Source organism: Pyxicephalus adspersus, chromosome 9 (genome assembly GCF_032062135.1).
Source record: "Pyxicephalus adspersus chromosome 9, UCB_Pads_2.0, whole genome shotgun sequence".
NCBI lineage: Eukaryota > Metazoa > Chordata > Amphibia > Anura > Pyxicephalidae > Pyxicephalus > Pyxicephalus adspersus.
In genome coordinates this window covers 32,105,593-32,128,595 of record NC_092866.1, presented here as the reverse complement: position 1 = coordinate 32,128,595, position 23,003 = coordinate 32,105,593, and the positions used below count along the sequence as shown (strand labels likewise).

The window sequence follows — 23,003 nt, the reverse complement described above, 5'->3', positions numbered from 1 at the left end:
TTGATGGGGTTGTATAAAATAATTTAAACACTGCTTAATACTAAAGTACATATATACAAAAGCAATTAGATGAAAAAAATGAAAATTTAACCTCACTTTACCTTGCCGAGAAAAGTCAAGTACCTACTAGGATGGTGCTGAGAACGGAGGAGGAGTAGATGTTATGTATTTCATGAAGAGTTATAGCACGGGTTGTTCACTGAATGGTCCCTGTGTCCCAGCGTGCGACACTTGTGCCCGCCCACGAAGGCGGCGCCGATTGATTTGATGAATGCCGATCGGCGCCGCCTTCGTGGGCGGGCACAAGTGCCGCATACTGGATCTCAGGGGAAATCAAATCAATTTTTTTTTTTTCTTGTTTTCCCTTGTGCGGAAAACCTGGTGCGTCTTATAGTCCGGAGCGTCTTATGGTCCGAAAAATACGGTAAATAACTGGCAACATCCTTGAAGCACTTTTTCTAACTTAAACTCTCAAGGTTGTAAAGTCCTTTGGATTTTTGATATACATCCCCATACTGTGTTATGTCTCTGAAGGAGTTCCTGTGAGTGAAACAATGCTCCAAAAATCTATCCATTAATGGCAACAATAAATTGATCTGCTTCTGTTTTGTAGTAGTAAAGTTTAGAGGGGCAGAGAAAGAGCTGGGGCACAGCTCCCAGTCTTACAGTCTTACTGTCCCTGGTCCACCTTTTTCATTCAGTAGATTTAGTTTTTTTTTTTTTTTTTTTAAATCATGGGGGTAAGGGGTAGCATCATGTTTGGGTGATGTCACATCTTTCTGTTTTCAGTAAGCCATGTACAGCACCCTGCCAGACTCTCCCACGAACCGTGATCTGCTGTATTTCAATGAAAAGCATAATGTCCTAGTAATGATGTTGCTATGTCTAAAATATGGTATTTCAATTAAGAAATCAACTCAAATAATCATTTTATTATTGTGATAGTAGTAGAAGGAAAAGTACCAGGGAAGATATCCAAGCAGATTAAAAGCTTCTGGTTTTTATTGTATCACTGCTGGAGAACCTTGGGTAGTATTGCTTAAACATGGCTTTGTTCAGCCTAAGCAACATTGGACATTGAGTAAGAAATGTTTGGGACACCACAAGGGCTGGTTTAGACTGGCATTGAGGTTTTGGTGTGGTTACCACTTCATCACACCCCCGAACTGTGCCTGAGATTGAAAAGGTAAGTATGGCATCTTACCTGTAGCCACTAATAGGGAACAACAGTTAGCATTTCAGTACTGCCTGCTGTGAAATGTTCAATTTCTGGTACATAATGAACCAGCGCAAAGTTGGGGGTGGTCAGGATCTGCTGTTACCACCACTAAACAAAGTCTAAACAAAGCATACATGGCTACTGTGCACATTCAAAGTTTTTGTTAAACAATGGGCTTATTAGCTTGTTGTTAAACAATGGACTTATTAGCTTGTTGTTAAATTAAAACAATAGTGAGCATTTTGGTTGGCTAATGGTTTTCAGGGTGTGGGACTGCCCCTAAAAATGGCAGCCAGTAAGAATACTTCTTTTACTAACAGTAGTGGAATCTTTGAGGCATAGGGCCTGATTTATTAAAGCTTGCCAAGGCTGAAGAAGATAGACTATCACAGGGAAACTGAACCTGGGTGATCCAGAAAACCTGAAATGGATTTCATTAAATTATTTGCTATTATTTGGCAAATGTTTTCAATCCTGGACTGGATCCATTCCAGGTTTGCTGGATCACCCTGGTTCCTCCATGATAGTTTATCCTTTCCAGTCCTTGAGAGCTTTATTAAATCAGGCTCACTGAGTGAACGTTGGTGAGCTCAAACAGAGCTAATGTTTGGTTCTAATAGAAGTGTGCTAAATGTTGGACGTGGGCCCCAATGACCTTTGTGTTATTATGATGTGATATTCTTCCAGATTTTAGCAGATATTGCACCAATATGTTTATCCCCTCACATACATACACCCACCCCCAGTTTCACTTACCTTCCTTCACTTCCATCTCTGACTACCCCATTAGCTTCTTTATTTTCATATTCCCGGGTGTGTAGGCAGGGGAGTTGTGATTTACCAGCCTTGCCAATCAAGATACCCGAAAAAAGATGGACGAGACCAAGATATATGAATTTAGTTATTTAAAAAATTGTCATCTGGCAGGTAGGTTTATTTATTGTGGAAGGGACAATGTATGTATTGCATTTTTAAAAATAATTTGGTAAATAAAAGGAGCTGTGTAAACTTGATTAATTTGCTGTAAAAAAAATCTAGTCTTTAACAGATCCCCCTTTCGCATGATTGGATATGCACATCTATCATCTCATTTAATTAGCACAATCAGTTGTGTAATTGAGCAATTTTCTTTTCTTTTAGTAAATCAACCTCTTGAGCAGGAAACTGCGATCCACACCTAGAATTGTGCACCTTTGTAGGGATGCCTTTTTAATTGTACTAGTAGTTGAAGATGGGGACGTGGGCGTGGCTATGTTCCAATTGTAATTGAAAGAAGGCGCGCTTTGGTTTGATTGACAGTTGTCTAGCTATTTAGAAGTCAGGGGGCGTGGAATTTAGCTGGAGAGCGAAGGAGACTGGGTAAGGTGTGCAGTGTGCGGCCGTCTGTGGAACAGTGTGGAGAAGGGAAGGCGGGACTGGAGGAGGGGCTGCAAGGCCATGGGAGCTTTCTGAGACATCCAGAGCCGAGGCAGACGGAGGGGGACGCCTGGCCAAGAAGAAATGGGTGCTTTGCTGGACGTGGTTCTTCTGCTGTTATCCACTTTGGGCTGTGTTTGTGGTGAGTGTGCCTGGTTCTGTATGCCCTTCCTATGCCATGTGTTCGGAGTGGAGAGGGGGGAGATCGGCAGCTGCTGTGTGAGGAGAGAGGAGGGGTCTGTGTGCACAGGGCCATAAAAAGTGAACTATGTACAAGCCCCATCATGATTTCCTCCCCCTGTGGTGCCATAATCCAGCAATTAACATGGGGATCTATATGGGGTGAAAAGACAATGGCAGTGATCCTTGAGGATAGGGGGATATGTGGTGTAGCAAGCATGGTGCTATGATTTGTGTGCAGGGACACATTGTCCTGACAGTACGCTGTTTACTAACACAGTCAGATGGCCTCTGGAGACATTCTACAGTTTGGATCGATCGCCTCCTGTGTGTAGTATGAATTGTGATTGCTCTCTATAATTCAGAACAAACACTTTTATCAGTTACAGGTCTACTTGTAGCAGTTTAATTTCAAACCAGCATAACGTTATTTATTTTAATGGACTGTAAACAATGCTGTACTTGACGTGTTGTTCTGATTAGTTTTGCTGTTGTTGATTTGTTTAGGATTTCTAAGCAGACAGATGTTCTTTATATACTTGTGTCTGCATAATCTTCTGTAAAAGAATGCATAGGAAACTGAAATCTGCCATAAATGTGCTTGCTAGATACTTGCCACAACACTGTATAAGAGGGAAAACGTTCCTTTGCCACAACACGGTATAAGGGGGAAAGCTTTCAAAGCGATATGCCAACTTCTAGAAGAAATTGCAGTAAAGTTTTATTATTATTATATTAAATATAAAACGGCAACATATTAGGCAGCGCTGTACAATAAATAGGGGTTGCAAACAACAGAAAAATACAAACAATAGCACAGGAGGAAGAGAGGACTGCCGAAAAGAGCTTAAAATCCAAGAGGCCTAATTATAAAACAGTAAAACTTAGATTTACTGAAACTTTCCCTGGTGGAGAGTCATATACTAATTGAAGTAACACATGAAACACATGAACCTGGAGGATTCACCAGGGAATAATTCAGTGAATGTCAGATTCAGTGCTTTAAAAAATTGACCCATAATTTCAGACACAATCCCTTTCTATATAGTGTGTGAGGGTAATTTTAGAGGGTCATTTGCCTTTCACCAGTACCTAAAGTGTGTTGTTTATTCAGAGGTGTCCAGAAATGTAAAATCTTTTTATTTTCACAATCTGTCACATGTCTACATTTCTATATTTTATTTATAATGTACTTTTGATAAATATTTGACATCTGACATATGCAAAATCTGGCAATGTCTTTGAGTATGTTGAACATATTACTGCCTCAGCCTTATCTTTGTGTACATCGCAGCACTTTTCTTTATTGTTAATTTCAATCCCAGAGGTTTTCACATAAATTTGCAGAGCCTTATAAGTGTGCATTGTATTTTTCTTGTAATAAGTGAATCTCCTTGTTGGTATACTGACAGTCTGCTCTGATGTAAGTTATGTTTGAAGTTGGCGTTCTAGAGAATCAATGCTACGTGTTTTTAATGTGACGGAATCTGATACACTGAAAGTATGTATTGTATGGATAAAACAGGACACGTCTAGAGAGTTTAAATAAATATGTGATTTATTAACAGATGAATAAAACACATTTTTACAGTGGAGTAGTCTTGCTTTTTTTTCTAGCCTCATTAACTTTATTGTGCTGGTTTCCTTCTATTTAATGATAAATTGAATGACTTAAGCTGCGTACACACCTGCAATTTTTCTCGTTGGAAAGGATTTATCATATATGGAATTAATGAACGGTTTTGAAAAGTTGCATCAAATTGGCAGATGATTGGTAGTTGGTTATTATTTTTCCCAATGTCATTGTTATTTGGATATGAGTGAGTTTGTCCTGTTTGTATGATTTCTGAATTTTCATAGTTTTCACAGTAATAGTTGTCAGCTTCAACTCACCTTATGTAACTGAACCAGTTGGATCAATGTGGGCTGATTTGCCTTTGAGGTTTTATTGAAAATTTGCAACGAATATTCAATTGAAAAACACATTTGCTGGTTTGGTGATGAATTTATGGATATATGGCCAGTGTAACCTATCTTTATGATGGGTAAAATGGACCATTCTGACAGGAAACGAGTATTAATACTTCTGCTGGTAGCTGCTTCCTTCCCTTTATTCTGTCCAACCATATGTAAAAGGATTTTATAATGCAATGCATCAAACTTGCATCAAAGGTTCTGGTCTTTGGATTGCTACACTTCGTGATCATGGCTAACAATGCTGGGCTTTCCTTAGCAAAATGCTATGCATAAAATTGATTGATTATATTTATGCTTCTAGATTACAAGCTGTTCGGCGCAGGGTCCTCCTCTACTCCCGTGTCAGTGTCTGTAACTGTTTGTCATTTGCTACCCTATGTACAGGGCTACCAAATATGTTGTCGCTATATAAATCCTGTTTAATATTAATAATCAAGTTTTAGGCAGAGTGTTGTTCAACATTTGATCAGACAAGGTGCTTTTTGTGTTAAGTTGATAAACCTTTGGAAATCAAAACCAATGTTTGTGCTACAATCAAAATTTTAAGATAGAAAATTGTACATTATTCCGGTTTCTGGGTATACAATTGTAGCTTCCATCTCCAACTCCACATGATAGAAAACATGCAGTGAGTGGCTAACAAAACGTAATAGCGGGTTAATGATAAAACACATCACGCCACATAACATTCATTAAAAAAATACTGTGGGTTGGGAGGCATTTCAGCTGACTGGCTTTTGATTTATGTATGTTGAAAATGTCAGGAGGTATAGGCGGGAGGGGAAGAAGGGGAAAGGGGGAGGGATGGTGAGGATAAGGGTACTTCCTATTGTCCCATATAAGTCCAAGAAGTTACAGTTGAGCCTCCCTCTTTATTATTAATAGTTTCGAAAAATCGCAGAGAGGTAGCAAACAAAGGAGTTCGAGGCTCAAAAGTCTTAAGTCAAAATGTAATTATTAATATGTATTAAATTCATACACAGTAAATTCATACATGTAAAGAATCATTAAAAATAAAGCGTATACAACTGTTTGTGTTTGTCTTGCCTAGTTCTGTTAAAGGTCACAGAAGTAGGAAAGTTCACTAGACAGGGTGATGCTAACACAAAAAAATGAAAAAGTATTAATGATATGACCGTATTTTCCGTCTAAGTTCCTGACGCGTTTCGCCCTAATTGGGCTTCCTCAGGGGTACATGACTTTATGCGATTGGTGGTCTTTATATACAGCAGGTATATATATAAAATATTATATATTAGCAGGTATCAGTAAATATATATATATATATATATATATAGATTATTACAGACCATGATGGTTATATTGCATATCACTATTTTATATTCATACACATATAGAGGATATGTGTATATTATAATTTATGGTCAAAAAGTAATTAGGTGAAGAGCTAGGTAACTAAAGAAATATGGACTAGTGTTTAGATAATACTTACAATTAAGGGAAAAATCAGATATTTAGTGCTTAAAACAGATGGTTCCCAGTGGTGATGCTGGTGAGCTGTAACATTGTAATTGACAATATATGCTTCAGTATAATATAGGAAAGATATCATTAAGGCATATTTAGGATGTTCAAAAATTAATAAATATATACCTGACAAAGGAGTCAGGGTGGGGTTGTTTTTTAGGTACGAAAGATGAATCCAGTTAGATGTTTCCAATGTGTGGACTCAAGTATATATAAGAAAGCATTAGAATGTGTTTGAAAACGCTAGTGTGATTAAGGAGATTGTAATAAATAGGTAAAACGGTGAGGTTGATCGCTTACCCAAAAATGGCATATACAAATGGATGCTGTTGAAATTTTGTAGGTATGTAGATACTTAACCTATAGGATATGACACCTAGTAGTGGTAAAAGTAAATTAGGAAAGGAGGACAAGATAACTTACCATCTGAGTATAATTTAAAGTAACAGTGTTACTGATTTATAGATAGTTCCAGTTGGGTTATAGGAATAAATGTAAGCGTTTGTCCGTTGATATAGTTTAACAATCACAGCATTGCAGGTGATAGTTCTTTATATGAGGGTTGAATGACTATAGGGTGGGAAAAAGAAGCTTATAGTAATTGGATATTCATAATAAAGAAGTAGGGGTTAAAAATCGTATAGATAAGGATGAAATCAAAATAGATTGCTTACCAGCAATTGGTGGTTGTAAAAGGTGTAACAGAAGTATAATTTTGCAATCATAACATTGCAGGTGATAATTGTACACATGAGGGTTAAATGCCTATAGGGTGAGATAAAAGGCTTATAGTAATTGGATATTCATAATAAAAAGCAAGTAGGGATAAAATAAAATGCAAATGGTATAGGTAAGAATGAAATCTAAATAGATTGCTTACCAGCGATCAGTAGTTGTAGAGGCATTCAACCCTCATATATACAACTATGTGTGTGTATGTGTGTATGTAAAAAGTTATGAAAATTGAACTTTGGGGTTGCTGTTTCAGAGAAAAGTGCAACTAGGAGTCCTAAATTGAAAGTGAAAATTGGGGACCCCGGGGGCCACTAACATAGCAAGGAGCATTGGGGTGGGGCCCCTAAATATTTACCTACCTGTCACAAATCTATACATATGAAACTACTGTCTGCTTCTCTTCTTTGTACACCAATTTCTCTGAGGGTGGGGGATACAAAACTGAAAATATAGGTGCAAGTGTCGAGCACATTCTCCCCTTACAATCTCATTACTACAGCATCATTAGAACATAAAACACTCTGCCCAATAAAATGGGGGCTTGCCTGCCCTGTTACACATTCCTGTCCACTTATCTAACATTCTGAACTTCAATTGGGGAATGGGGAGGCGTAAGAAACCAAAAATATAGGTATACGTGGGGAACATCTGTGACTAACATTCCCTAAAACTTCATCACTATGGCATCATTAGAAAATGAATTCTGCCCACTGAATGTTATTGAGGTTGAGGTACAGGAAGGTTACAGTCATGGGTAACAAGGAAGGGCATTTTGATGGACAGTTTTTTTTTTTTTAATGTAATGATGCCATGGTGATGAAAGGTGATAGCCAAACGTGTCCCCCACTTCCACCTATATTTTTGTTTCCCTGCACCTCCTAATTCTGGAGAAATTGGGGTTTGAGGTAAGATGCAGACAGATGTGTCACAGAGCAGGCAGCACATTTTGCTAGGTAGAGATTTATGTTCTCATAATGCAATAGTAATTACATTTTAGAAAGGTTTAGCCACAAGCGTCCCCCACTTGCACCTACAGTTTCAGTTTCCTATGCCTCCACGTGTACCTTAAAAATTTCAAATTAATACAACCAACGGTTTAGGAGATCTGAAGGTTTGAACACAGCGAGTTGTTAGGCTGCAGAATATGACAAGCAGCTTTTTACACTCACATAGCGATCACACTGCACTGCCGATGACATTACACACTGCGGATAAACGTCACAGACAGTGTTTTTATATAGAATATGGACAGTGATGAGAGGGGGTCACTGTCTGTCTTGTCCCTATCTGATATCACATGCATGATGCTATTAAAGCATCGCCACATTTTTACTATTATATTAAAGAGTGACTACTTTTGAGCCCCTGAAATGAAGTGATTGTGTTATAAAAAGTCTTTAGTTTCTCACATTTTTATGCAATCTTTTTGTTCAACCAACTGAATTAAAGCTGAAAGTCTGCAGTTCAACTGCATCTGAGTTTTCATTTAAAATAATTGTGGTAATATACAGAACCAAAATTAGAAAAAAGTTGTCTGTCAAAATATTTATTGACCTAACTGTATTTTTGCAATAGTGCAGGACAATATGTATGTTTGTATTTAAATCAAAGAATATGCTAGTTAGTGTACCATATTCATAGTTCTCCCCACTTCTGGCCGGCATTTTTCAGCAGCTCTGAACAGACAACGGAGAGGCTGGTCTGCTCGCTCCGTTCTCCGCTGACAAGAGCTGATTGCTGATTAGAGCTGGGCGGAGTGAGAAGAGCACAGCACAGCTATTAGGAGATCAGGACACAGGCTGTCCCTCCCCTGTTTAATAGCTGTGTTAAGTCTTTTGAAGAAAAACAAAACAAAAACACATGGTGTAATCAATGTCTCCGCCCAGTGGGAGTGTGTAATGACATAATCCGAGCAGTGTGTGTGTAAATGCTGCATGTCACATTCCTCAGCCTTACAGCTCTCCGTGTATAAACCTTCATATCCTTTAAACTGTATGTCATGGTTTGAAATTTTCAGGGTGCACAGGGAACACTTAGTTAACACCATTCACAATTTCAGCACCCCATCTTTTACAAATTTCATGATATGGGGATCAGAATTGTAAAATCTTGCGAAAATACAGCACTGGGGTTGCAGTATTAAAAGCAAATGTGCATTGGAGTCCTAAATTTAAAGTGCAAATCTGGTACTCCCCGGGCCACTTACATTGAAAGGAGCATTGAGGAAGGGCCCCTAATTTTTTTACTTATCCCTCACAAATCTATAACTGTCGTACTATGTTACCCTGTCTGCTTCTCTTCTTTGAACCTCAATTTCCCTAGAATGGTAGGGTGTACAAAGTGGAAAATGTAGGTGCATTGGGGGGTCACCTTTGGATAACCCCCACTCTAAAATTTCATTACTATGGCAAACACACTGTCCTGTTACGCATTACTGCCCACTTCTAACACTTGAACCCCAATTTCTCTGGAATGGGGATGTGTAGGAAACTGAAAATGTGTGGGGAGCATCTGTGGATAACACCCCTAAAGTTTTATCACAATGGCATCATTAGAACATAAAAAAACTCTGCACATCAAAATGAAATTGGGGTTTAGGTACTGGTAGGGTGAGTCATGTGTAACAGGGAAGCATGTTGTGATGTAATGATGCCACGGGGATGAAAGTTTGGGGGGTGTTAGCCACAAGTGTCCCTCACTTTATGATTTTGTTTATCTGCACCTCTCTGTTCTAGAGAAATTAGGGTTCAAGGTAGGGAAGCAGACAGTTTGATGGGCAGAGGTTTTTATGTTCTAATGATGCACAGATGGGGTTTATACATCCGTTCAGTACATTTTCAGTTTCCTGCACCTCCCATTCCAGATAAATTAGGATTCAAAGAACAGAAGCAGAAAGGGCAGCATAGTATTACAATTAAAGTTTGGTGAAAGGTAGGTAAAATATTTAGGGGGCCCCACCCGAATGTTTCTTGCTATGTAAGTGTCCCCGGGGGTTCTTAATTTGCATTTTCAATTTTGGGACTCTTGGGTGCACTTTCTTATAAAACAGCAACCCAAATGTTCAATTTCCACAAGTTTTTAAACTCATGATCCCCATATTTTGAAATTCTTGAAATTAAAAAAAAGAATTGTTGGTTATTGGTAGCTATGAGAGTCCCCTGAGTACCCTAAATATTTTAGGTAACTAGAACCAACAATTTAGGAGATCTAAAGGATTGAACACAATGAGTTGTTAGGCTGCAGAATCTGACAAGCAGACATTACACACACAGCTATCAGACTGCGGGTGGTTAAATTTCACAGGAACTTTGGCAGTGATGAGAGGAGGGCACTGGCTGTCCTGCCCCCATCTGTGATCACATGCATGATGCACTTTGTGTTACCTAGGTATAGCGCTAGGAGGTGACATCTGAAGTTAGGCTGAATTTACATTGGCAGTAAGGTTGCATTTGCTGCGTTTACCCCTCACTTACCTCTCGCCAGGAGCCACTGCTGCTTGAAAAACTGCTAGGCCTGAAAAGCCCAGGCACTTTGCCGCCTGTTACCAATCCCAGGTGCCCAGCAGTTATCACCGGTTACCAATCCCAGGTGCCCAGCAGTTATCACCGGTTACCAATCCCAGGTGCCCAGCAGTTATCACCGGTTACCAATCCCAGGTGCCTAGCAGTTGCCAAATATACTCAGGAGGGGCATTTTTTTACTGCTAATTTGAACTAAGCCTAATTTGTTAAGCCACATTGATCACAGAATTTTAGTACTACAAGGGATTACACTATTTAAACATGGAACTCCAGGGAGTTGGATTAAAATACACAGCACTGGACTGTTGGGACATAATACAAAAAAAATGGAAAAATTGTACATTCTAACAAGCCAGGTATTTGAAAGTTGGAACAAATTATAGGGGGTAGGTAGAACACTGACACAATAGCGGGGGTTACTGGATACATATGGCATAAATAACTAGGAGCTCTAAATTTGCTTTGTCTAGCCCCGCCCACTTTTTTTTACCACCTGGCTACAGTTTCCCCCACCCGGCTGAAAGAAAATTCTGGGGAGAACACTGATATTTTATATTTATATTTTAGTGAAAGCGGCACCCCATTCACAATAGCAAAAAGTCTGTGAAGAAACACGATAATTTCTGCTGTTTATGAGCACTTTACATTATTAAGTGATGGAAAACATTACGTGTGCCATTGTATTCTTGAAGATGATGGTGAAAAACAATGTGATGCAAAAATAGGCAGTTTCAGTGGGTCTAACAAAAATGCGTCAAATTTGAAAAGACACTTGCAGCGTTTTCATCCTAAAGTGTTAGAAGTTGCGAATGAGAAAGATATCAATGAAAATTAGAATATATCTACTTCTGGGTAAAAAATGTTCAGAAATCTACTGGAGACCAAATACCAAGAAGATTCCTTATATCTGACAAAAGTTACCATAACAATGACACCAGAAAAATTCAAAAACCACATTATTAAAATGGTAGTAAAGAATAGTGTACCACTATATTTTATACAGCCAGCCTTTTTAGGCCTAAATAGAGAAATGGCTAAAAAACTTGGTGTTTCCCTGGAAAGAGAAGGTATAAGGAAACCTATGATTGAAGAGGCCAAATGTAAAAAGGAAGATCTGTGAAAAGGTCTGAAAGGACATTTTGACTTCATAAAAATGGATGCATACACACATCATAAAGTCAATTATTTTGCTATTAATTTTAGGTTTGTTAATGAAAATAATAAAACAATAACGCAAACATTGGGAGTAAAGGACACCCAGGCACATTACACCAGTGACTATCTTCAGAAGTTAGTGGAGAGTGTGAAATTAGAAAGGAACAGATTATATGTATTGTGACAGATAATGCTTCTAATATGTTGTGCACAATTGAGAAAATGAATAAAGTAGATGAAGAAAGTGACAGACAGAAATTAAAGGAAGACAGTTCTGCAAGTATTGGAGAAAGTGAAAGTGAAGAGAATAGTAACATTTTGGATAACATTGAAGAAGCATCTAAGCTTACTACTATTCAACATATGCGTTGTGCTGTTCCTACTCTGCAACTTGCAATAAGAGATGGATTGAAATATTGTCATCCAGCTACTCTAATTGGCAAATTGATGCAATTAACTGTTTCAGCAGCCAAAACAGATGCCATTTTGAAAAGATGTGCTGGAAAATTAGCAATTTTGGATCAAACAACACGCTGGGGAAGCACTTATTTGATGGTAAGGTGTTTGCTTAAACTAAAAGACTATCTTGAAGAACTGGACAATGAAAATGTTTTATTAACTGAAAGCCAGTGGACACAAGTAAAAGCACTGGAAAATCTACTTTCTAACCCCTTTACTGTCACCAAGAGTTTGCAATCTGAAGATTTAACACCTGGCTAAATTCTTCTTGAGATAGAAGAGCTTGATATATTGCCTAAACTAAGGTGGAGGGTTAAAAGCTGATGGCATTGTATCTTCAATGAAGAAAAGAGAGAATCTCTTACTGGATAATCAAATCTTGTTAGCTGCTGTTTATGTTTATCCAATGAGCTGAATTTTGTTGATATTGCAAAAAAAGCCCTCTATGATGTAGCAGTTTGCATGAAGGGATTAGTACCTGAAACACCACCACTGGATAAAGTCCTAAGCACTGGTAATTCAGGATCATCTTCTTCAAATGAAAATTAGACTGATTCCTACTTGGACAAAATGGAACTTTCAACAGTAAAGCTACGTCACATATGTGTGAAAGATAAGCAACCAGAAATGTCCAAATAAAAAATAGATTCCAGCAGGAGTTTAAGTAAAAAAGTATGATCGCTCATCGAAACTGATTGTAGAAGAAGCCAATCTTGTTTATCCCGAGATTATTAGTGATGTGGCTAGAACCGTAACAGCAATGCCACCCACCCAAGTCTTAGTGTTGAAAGACTATTTTCAGCTAAAAATAATCAAGTCAGATTTAAGAGCTTCTAGAATGAAAGAGGATCTGGCAGAAGCAATTCTGTTTCTTAGAATAATACTAGCTCATAAGAAATACAAGGAAAATAAATAAATCCGTTCCCATGAAAAAAAAAAATCCCGTTGTTATTGGCATATTATACATTGATGGGGCTGGATGAAATAATGTAAACACTGCTTAATTCTAAAATACATAAATACAAAAGCAATTAGATGAAATAAATGAAAATTTAACCTAATTTTACCTTGTTGAAAAGAGTCGAGTGCTTACTAGGATGGTGCTGAGAAGGGAGGAGTGGGAGATGTTATGTATATCACAGAGAGTTATAGCGTGGGTTGTTCACTGAATGGTAGCAACTGGTGTACTGACGCTCGTTGGCAGTCGTGGCTTTGTCTTGAGAGAGGTAAATAAGGGTAGCGTGCGGTGTAGTTATTGGCATATTATTCATTGATGGGGTTGTATAAAATAATTTAAACACTGCTTAATACTAAAGTACATAAATACAAAAGCAATTAGATGAAAAAAATAAAAATTTAACCTCACTTTACCTTGCCGAGAATAGTCAAGTACCTACTAGGATGGTGCTGAGAACGGAGGAGGAGTAGATGTTATGTATTTCATGAAGAGTTATAGCACGGGTTGTTCACTGAATGGTTATATGTGTGTATATATATATATATATATATAATATTCCAAAATTTTTTTTATTGGATTCATTACAGCTTTTTTGTATTGAATCCAATACCAAATTATTTGAATTTCCTGCCACTCCTCCTGCCTTCACCTACGTATTCGGTGGCTGAAGACAGAAGAAAGAAGACGTGTCCGAAGGAGCTGCGAGTACCAGCAGGAAGCCGTAGGACAGCAACAGAACAAGGTAAGTGGGTTTTTCTTATGTTTTGTTTACTTTTGAATTTGCTGCTGGAGTTGCGCCAGTGTGTAGCTGACGTAACTCCGGAGTACCCCCGCCGTCTTTTTGGGTTTTGCGGCCAGCGTATTTCCACCGCAGGGACTGAAACCGCTGGACGCGCCTGCCAGATCGAGTGCTTTTATGGAGGGTTGCATGCACCTGATTGGAGTATAAGCCAAGGTTGACTTTTTCAGCACATTTTGAGTGCCTAAAAAAGTCGACTTATACTCGGGTATATACAGTATTTCTTCTTACTACTTCTTTCCATTTAGAGAATATGCTCTCAACAGGATTAGGAAATGGAGAGTATGTATGGTGGTAAAGATAAGAGTTGGTGTCCCTTACTTTCAACCAAGCTCTTTACTTTGCTAGTTTTATGAAAGGGGACATTATCCATAATTAGATGTCATGCTGAACACTCTTTTCACTAAAAACATTCAAAACCTCATCAATAAAATTGGTGAATACTTCTTGATTAAATGCTTGTGCTTGTGACTCAAAGTGGAGGGTCCCATTTTTATTCCTCACACAACAAGTTGAATGATTTCAGGAAAGCACTCCAGCCACAACATGGGCCGCCCTTTGCCCAATTGGGGATCTTCCCCTTTTGGTTCTCATTGAGATGTTAAAACCTACTTCATCAAGAAAGTAATGTTTTTCCACCTTCCTTAGCAATGAGATCAAGGCTTTTGTTAGCATAGCTACACCTTTCTTGACGAAAGTGGGAATCATTGCGCCTTGCAGGAATTCAAGAAGTTCTTTTTAATGAGCATTGGAATTTATCAATGCATTCAGCTATTGTTGAAGTAGATACATTAATTCTAAATTTGGCAAATAATTGGTCCTTCATTTGCCTGAGGCTTATTCCGCAATCTTCAGACATTAACTTGCGTAACTCTTCCTTATGGGCTTGCTTCATCCAACTTTGAATTTCTCAGACCTCCGCTTGGTAATTTTTCCACTTTACTGAAAGATTCATAGGTCCTAATTATTTTGGTTATGATTGTACGATTACAACCCAAAACCATTGCTATCTGGGAGGCATCACTTCCATTTAGATAACTGTCTACTGTCCAAAATACAGAGGAGTCGGGGGTACCAGATACTGAGGAGTCAAAGAGTTGGAGTCGAAGGATTTATCTACCGACTCCACAGCCCTGGCATGTATAGTAAATTCTAGTGCTATTTTTTTTTACATAGTGTTTATATGTTTATTGCATGCATTGTAGCTGTAAAGTTGGGTAAAACTCCCTTTTATATGTTAAAGTTGATAACTTGAAAAAAAAAAGTACACTGCTTCTGTTGATGCTTTTGGCTAGTGTCAGTGCTGGTCTATAAATCTTTACGTGGTAACCACAATTTAATTAAAGGATATATACATTTCAGTAAAATTTACATTTCAGTAAGGAATGTAGGAAAGTCCCCAAATTGCTTGTGGGTACGCAAAGTTGTACTAGTTTTAGCTGAGGAGGGTTGGGTATCCTCTGCAAGGCTCACAGAAACAATACTTTCCTAATTCCTTTATGCCTTACCTATGCTAGTGGTAAATTCCTTAAAGCTGCAGTCTACAAGTTCCTTTATAACTATGGAAGCCATCAATTCTAAAGTCATAAAGTTACCAGAATACACCATGCCTGCTACTTGATTTATTAGTAAAAAGTATTAAATGCATAAAATTTAATGGAAATATATGGTCTTAGACAGGGTCCCTTTATACAGTCTGTCTAAAGCTACTTTTTCAGATTATTGTAAGTGTTGAACACATAAATGTGGTGGAAACATACAGTTCTCTAAAGTGGAAAGGAAGAGTCAGGGATGTGTGTTGAAATATATAAAACATGGAAATGACTTGGCTTTAAGGGCGCCATATCAAAGGCTCCTTAGTACTTATTTTTAACTTTTATTTTTACAGTACCAAGATAATGCGCAGCACTGTACAATAAATAGGGTCTCTCAATGACAAAAGTGCATATTAGTTGAGTTGGCTTCCCCTTAAAAAAAAAAAAAAAAAAAAAAAATTGTCCATAGGCTGTCAAAGCGTACTTAAACTCAGAAATTTCACTTTACATAAAAGGATAGACAACCCTTTTATCTAAAATGAAAAATTCTGCTTTTTGTTTTAAGTGCAACAACCTTTAGTTTTTTAAAAAAAAAAAAAACAGGTGCTACACCATCCCCTAATTTTCAATCGCTTAGGCGATTGAGAATGAATGGGAGCGCAGGGCCTCCTCTACGTCACGCATCCCCGGAGGCTCTTGAGTGCTCCTTCTGTGCATGCCCGAACCTTTTCGTGCAAAGAAAAAAAATTGCTGCATGCACAGTGAGATCGGCAAGTTTTTTCCAATCCTACATCACCTGATCTCGCACCTGGGTCGGGTGACGTAAGATGAAGAACCCGGAAGAAGAGATGCAGATGGAGGGGACAGATGCTGGGATGACACGGGACCCGATGCTAGACACCCCCAGATGGATCGGACTGCACTGCGGCATTGAAGGTAAGTGTATTTTATTTCCAGATTTTAGTTTAGTTTTGATCTATCGATGAACTGCGCCCAGAGAGTCTTAACGCTTGCTCAATTTCCCTCTTCTTTGCGATGCTCACTGTTTTATCCAGTGCTGATCTCATTAGGCATGCGTGAGACTGAGCACTTTTTTTACATTATAGGAAAGCCCCTCATGCTACATTCCCGATGCACAAAAGGAGCAGCCCAAAGTCACCTGTGATATGTGACAAAAATATCCCAGAAGACTGCAGATTTACTCTGCAGTCTTTACCACCATGGCAGTAAAGACGGAAGGTAAGGGGTCCCCCCCCCAAAAAAAAAACAAAACAAAAAAACACGTTTTTCTATTATATAAGAAGAAAGACACCCTTTTATATAATGTTAAAATGTAATGATGTTTTAAGGGCATCATGCATGTGATGGGGGCAGTACAGCCAGTGTCCCCCTCTCATCACTGCCCATATTCTATGGGCAAAAATAATCTGCCTGTGAAATTTATCCATCCGCAGTGTGATAACTGTGTGTCTAAAGGCTGCTTGTCATGATCTGCAGCCTCACATCTCACCGTGTTCAATCCTTCAGATCTCCTAATCTGGCAGGGTCATCTCCTCCTCTTGTGTCACTGTATTTGTCTGACATTTGCAACCCTATTTAATGTACAGAACTCTGTAATATGTTGGCAATATATAAATATTGTTTAAAAATAAAAAGTGGCTTTGTCACTAAACCTGTGGAATGCTTCTGCCATATGACCAAAGTCCTTTGACTGGACCCTGTGCGTGTGGAACAAGCTCAATATTAGGCCATGGACAGAAGATATATTCACTGCTCTGAGCCTGACTGGTTTGTATTACTGTTGTACTACCATGTATTACTAGAAATGTTATCGATTTGGCAGGAAAATGATAGTTGTGACAAAATGCACCTTTACTTCAAGTCAGGCACTTCCAGCAAAATTTTGAAGTAGCCATGAAATGTACTTAGGTTTGCTGTGGTAATAACAAACTTCTTAGGAAATCAGAGAAAGATTGGTGTTGTCAGGCATTCAAGTGGACATGAACTCGAAAGTGTATATTTTTTTTTTTTATAGGGGCACTTAGAAGTGCTAATTGTGTGTCTGCATTTGCCTGAAAATGTATCTATTTGTTTGGAATGCCTCGGCAACAAAAACTGTAATTCACTGTGTGATATCTAAAGCAGAGGTCGCCAACCGGTGGTCTGCGAGACTATTTTGGGGGTCATTGGCTCTGGCCGGTGTGCCCCCCCAGTGGGGTCAGGGTAAGGACCCTGCTGGAGGGGAGCACCAGCCAGAGCTTCGGACCCCACGTACGGATTGCAGGCTCAAGGCGGTGGCCGGGTTGTGTCTCTGGACACAGAGTGGGTTGGGTTCTGGCATCATGATATCACTCTGGGGGAAGTGTCTTCCCCTTTGAGTGACAGACGGATCCCCACACATGCGCGGTCCGGAGTCTGTAAAATTAGTTGTCCGTGACAACCAAAAGGTTGGCAACCACTGATCTAAAGCAATAGGAAGAATCAAAGAGCAGTGTTTTCTTTTTTGCTTGAATCATAGAGCATTGCATGTAGGGTCTTTTAAAGCATTTATACCATCCGTTTTCTTTTGTACAGTATGCAGATTTAGCCAAATCTCTTACTTAAATTTTATCTTTATCTTTTATCATCTGTAAATTGCCTGGACTGGACTGTTCCACATAGATAACACTCTGTGAATAACATGTGTTATTTATTTCGCTAAAATGCTTTGTTCAAATTCATTTTTGTTGTTTTGCATACTGACATACTTGTTCTCAGAGGGTTTAGGTGAAAGGAAAGCTTGTCTTAAGTTGTGTAGTTGGCAGAACTCATGGGAATGTCTGCTGTCAGTCTCCTTGTGTTGAAATAAAGTTAGGTTTTTGAATTGGCAAACAATAGTTGTCTACATCAACTTTAGTGCAAGAACCAGGAGCCAAAGTAAACTCTCATAAAGATCTGACGTGAGTAAGAATCTGCTTTTCATAAAGATCTGACGTGAGTAAGGATCTGCTTTTCTGAAACCTATCAGAGGGAGTGTTTTGAAAGAGGACGCTTGCTACTTTGAAAAAGGAGCAAGCATATACTATATAAACAAAGAGTAGAAAATGATTGGGATACAGAACTTTCAAGGGGCTTATTAGGAAATTGGATAAAGGCTCAGTTGTTCCACAGACTCTCTTTAATGTTTCAACGTACAGCATGGTTTATAGTTGCAGAACGTAACTAATACATTTTCCTGGAGGTTGTGGCTGCTCTAATTATTTTGTTTTTGCATTGTAAAGAAATTTTCTTTTGCTTTGCTTCGTTAAACAGCAGGTCCAAGATTACCTTAATTTTTTACAGCATGGTTAAAGCACAGTGAAAAACATTGTAATTCTCTATTCTTATACAATGTGTTATACAAAACCTTACAGTAATTCCTTCACTATTGATCCAGGTCAATAAATCCCCTTGATATTTCTGAAATATATAAAAATTCTCAGTTTCTAAATTTATAAATGCTTTTTTGGTATTGGGGCATATCTGCAATCTTTGCCAGAAGAGTTTACAGCTGAGGTAGGAAGTTGAACCCCAGCTTTATGATTACTCTTTCACAGTTGAACTGGCTCCACCCTTCTAAACTGAAATTGCTTGTTCTGATTTCATTGCATGTTGAAATTTTTTTAAATATGCATTAGCAGCAAGTCCGACTGAGCCCACCTAATTTCCTGTGTTTTGGGTAACTTGGTAACTGAACTGGCTAACTGAACCTTTCAGTGTGTTAAAAAAAGGAAACCAGTATTGCTTCTGTAATGACATTATTGCTAGTTTTGCAGCAATAGGGGGGTAATTGGTTGCAAGTATTGCAGTGAATAAATAAAGAGTGTTTTACTGCCAGAGAGAAAGTGCTGTATGTTCCAAATGTTTTAGAACAACGTTGGTTGTAAAAAAAAAATTAATAATAAAAAAAAAATGATATTTAGCTCATTGGTAAATGTTTATTTTATTCTTTTAGTATGACCATACCTTCCTATTTTGTTGTGAAAAGGCTTCCTATGCTGACATGCATATTTTTTTCCCTCCATGATTACTCAGCAGTACAAGTAGATTAGGGGAATTTAGGGAAATGTACCCAGTTTGACAAAAAATGCTTTTTTTAAAATCATCTCTACTGCTGGTATAGCAGTCCACTTTTCACAAGCTGCTGTTAAATATCAACCAAAGTTGTATAGGATCCACCATTTATGATGCAGTGTCACCATTAAATGGTATTTCCAAATCTGCCGCTACAACTTTTGAACGATGTAGTTCTCTGGATAGACCCTATGTTTTAGGGGTGTAGATGTATATAGCTTTATTGAAGCTATTTTTGTTTTAATAATTGTTATATTACTACTATTAATGTAGCAACTGTTTGAAGTTACAGGGTAATTTTAAGAGAAGCTCATGAGAGCTCACAATGATCTGGTAAACCTCTTTTGTGCCACATCCTGGCAAATGCCAGATTTTCCAAAAGTTTTGGACTGCTAGAGGAGTTTCATGCTTTAAGACGTGAATAATGTAGCCAGTGTTCCAACTTTTCTGTTAAGTTTAAAGGAAAAGGAAAATTGGGAAAGTCTGCTGATAGAAAAAAGAATGTGTTTAAATGTAATGACACAATCTGACTTCTCCCAGGCAAAAAAATCTTCAAAGCATTGCAGAATGTTCTACAATCTTACCAGTGCAGCTCTGTCAAGCTTTCAGTAAAGCTACGTACACACTTCCAATTATTATCTTTGTTAAACGAACGACGAACGATCCTGCACGATATCTGCGAACGATCGTATAGCACCGATCCTGTACATACAGATAACGACACGATCCTTCGTAGATATTGTACACACAATAGATGCGATCGTTTGAACGATACAGGAAGTTACGTGCACCACAGGAACGTTCGTTCATCACGCATGCTCAGACCATGGACGATCAATGAACGATCGTACACACGAACGATGGTCAACGATCGTCGTCCAATCCGATCCGCCGGTCCGGTCGTTCATTTCCAACGACTTTCCTCGTTCGTCGGCGTCGGTTACTTTTTTTACGAACGATTTTTGCCCAATCGATCGTTCGTCGTTCGTTCGTCCTTCATTTTGAACGATAAAAATTGGAAGTGTGTACGCAGCTTAAAGTTTTAGTGTAAATAAACACAGCAGGAATGCAGAACAGAGGAGAGGATTCTAAAGGCATATGCTTATCAGGGAACAGAATTGATAACAGGACAGGTTTTATTGCTCATTCCTCTGGCTAAAAGTGGAAGCATTAGGACACTGTTAACACAACTTTTGGGGGCTTTAAAAGCCATTTGCAGTACATGGCTGGGGACAACAATTGTACTTCCTCTACGTTTCATTTTGCATACTATGGACTTAAAATTCTTGTACATTCTAGCTTGAGGTCATAATTATGTTTGTCAGTGCAGTCAAATATACTTTTGCCGTTTCAGACTGTTTTATTCCAGATTCTGGTCGTTTTTTTTTTTTCTTTCCAATTTTGAGAGCATTTGTCAAAAATAGGCTTTGTTTGACACATTCAATGAGAATTAAAGGCTTCTGTTGGAATTCTCTGAAATATCACTTAGGTGGCAGCTTGCTGTCGTTCAGTTTAACAAGCCAGTAAACAGACTAGCAATTCCTGTACTTTACATATCGTGGTGTCCTTTTTTTTTCAGATGCAGACGTTGTACAGATGTTTCTTTTAATAGATTGACATGTTAATGGATTGCAGATATTTTGGCATGGCCACATCGGCACGTTTTATGTATATTTGTTCAGTGTGCATCTAAAAAGGTAATAGTTTTGCGTAGCTGCTAATACATTTTATTTTTTAGGAATTCAGTCCTGATTTATGGGTAACAAAAGAGTTATAGGGTCAGCCCACCCAAAAACCGAGATGTTAAAGTTGGCCCTTTAATTCCTCCTACATTTCTTGGATGCTCCAACAGTTAGACCTCTGCTGTAACTCCCCAACTCTATCCATATCTGTTTGGGTTATATGTTTGGGTTGCTTTCCTTGGTAGCACACATTATTCTTTTATTCATATCTGCCTAGTTGTTTAATTCTCCACCATCTACCAAAAACTAAACTATCCTTTTTAGGAGGAGTGACTCTTGGAATAACAAATATACAAGATATTCATTTCTAAAACCTGTTGAACTGCCCCTTGTTTTATGTCACACAAGGGCACTTATTGGCTGTAATTATTATATAAAAGTTTTTAAAGCCCCATACAAGCACTCCTTGTTACCAAAATTATTGTTATTAATCATTGTGGGTTACAGTAGTAAGGAAGGAGAGCTGTACGGACTGGCTGCTTGGATACTGCCAGACTTAGTCATCAGATTATGTCCTCCCACCTGAGACATTGCAGGCACAATTAGTATAGCTTGTTAGAACATGAGTTGATGCACAGTTCCCTATGAGCTCTCAAAGCCCTTGAAATATGAAAATGTAACCCTTTCCCCAGTTTACCTCAAAGTGGTTTTCTGTGATGATAGTGTGTACAGCTCTGGTTGGTTTTTGGTCCAGGTGCACATCAACAGCAGTATGGGCAATCCTCAAACTGAGACTGATCTCTGTAGAAAAAAGCCAGCTTGAATATACTGACACAGTGTACTTTAGCTTGTTGTTTTCACTTTTACAATGGGGTTGGGGGCTATTTTAAGGGTTACCATACACTTAACCATACTTGTTTCTTATGATAAATAGTTTATGCCTTGTTTCTTATGAAAAAAAGTTTATCCCTTTTTTATTTAGAGAAAAGGAATGTAACCAGCATATTTTGAATATGTTCTTCCACTCCCCACAGCCAACCTAATAGGGTGCCAGGGTAAGTAAACTGCAGTGGTCCCATACGAGCAAGCAGTTGGAAGTTCTGATGTAAACTATATTTTCTATATCTGGTACAAAAATGAATTAGGATTGTTGATGGTGAAATTTGAGAATCTGGTAATTCTAGTATGAATGATAATGCAGTTGACAGAATAAGATTAAATGCAAAGTTTATTTATTTTTTTTACTTGTAAAAAATGTCAAAAATCCAATCCAAAATCTATTCTTAGTTCCCAAATTGAAGCAAAGCGAACTGAACTCAATTTGTTATTGACTACGAGGGCCGAAAAATCCTTGAGATGGTCGGCCTATAAATTATATATGTGGGGAGATAAGCCAGAAAAGTTGTTAGCTAATAAATTGAACACTAGACCCAAAATTTATACACTCCCTAGGATTAAAACAAAAGAAGGGAAGCTTATTAAAAACCCAGAGAAAATTTTAAAGGCCTTTGAGGAATTCTATTCCTCGCTTTATGGGAATCAACAAAATATAACTCGGGCGCGTAAGGAAGGTTTTTTTTAAGGAGATACAGCTTCCAAAGCTAAAACCTGAATATGTGGATCTTATGGATAAACCTATAATGGGGGATGTAATCCTCAAAGCATTGAAGGGAATGAAAATTAGCAGCGCTCCTGGTCCGGATGGTTTTTCGTATATTTACTATAAAACCTTCATCACACAATTGATGCAGCATGTAGTGGAATATTGTAATTACCTACAAAAGGGC

General features: G+C 38.3%; 1 protein-coding gene across 2 annotated transcripts in view; it reads left to right on the top strand.

The window, feature by feature from the left end:
- Window positions 1-23,003, top strand: part of LOC140337570 (low-density lipoprotein receptor-related protein 5-like) — a 162,788-nt gene that overhangs the window by 2,655 nt on the left and 137,130 nt on the right. Inside the window, exon 1 of one of the 2 annotated variants that reach the window (XM_072421266.1) lies at window positions 2,614-2,777. The exons of the other annotated variant lie outside the window; for it this stretch is intronic. Coding sequence (XP_072277367.1) covers window positions 2,720-2,777 — 58 coding nt within the window. The 5' untranslated portion in view covers window positions 2,614-2,719. Of the gene's footprint in view, window positions 1-2,613; window positions 2,778-23,003 lie in introns of those variants that run through there. 2 annotated transcript variants of the gene reach the window in all.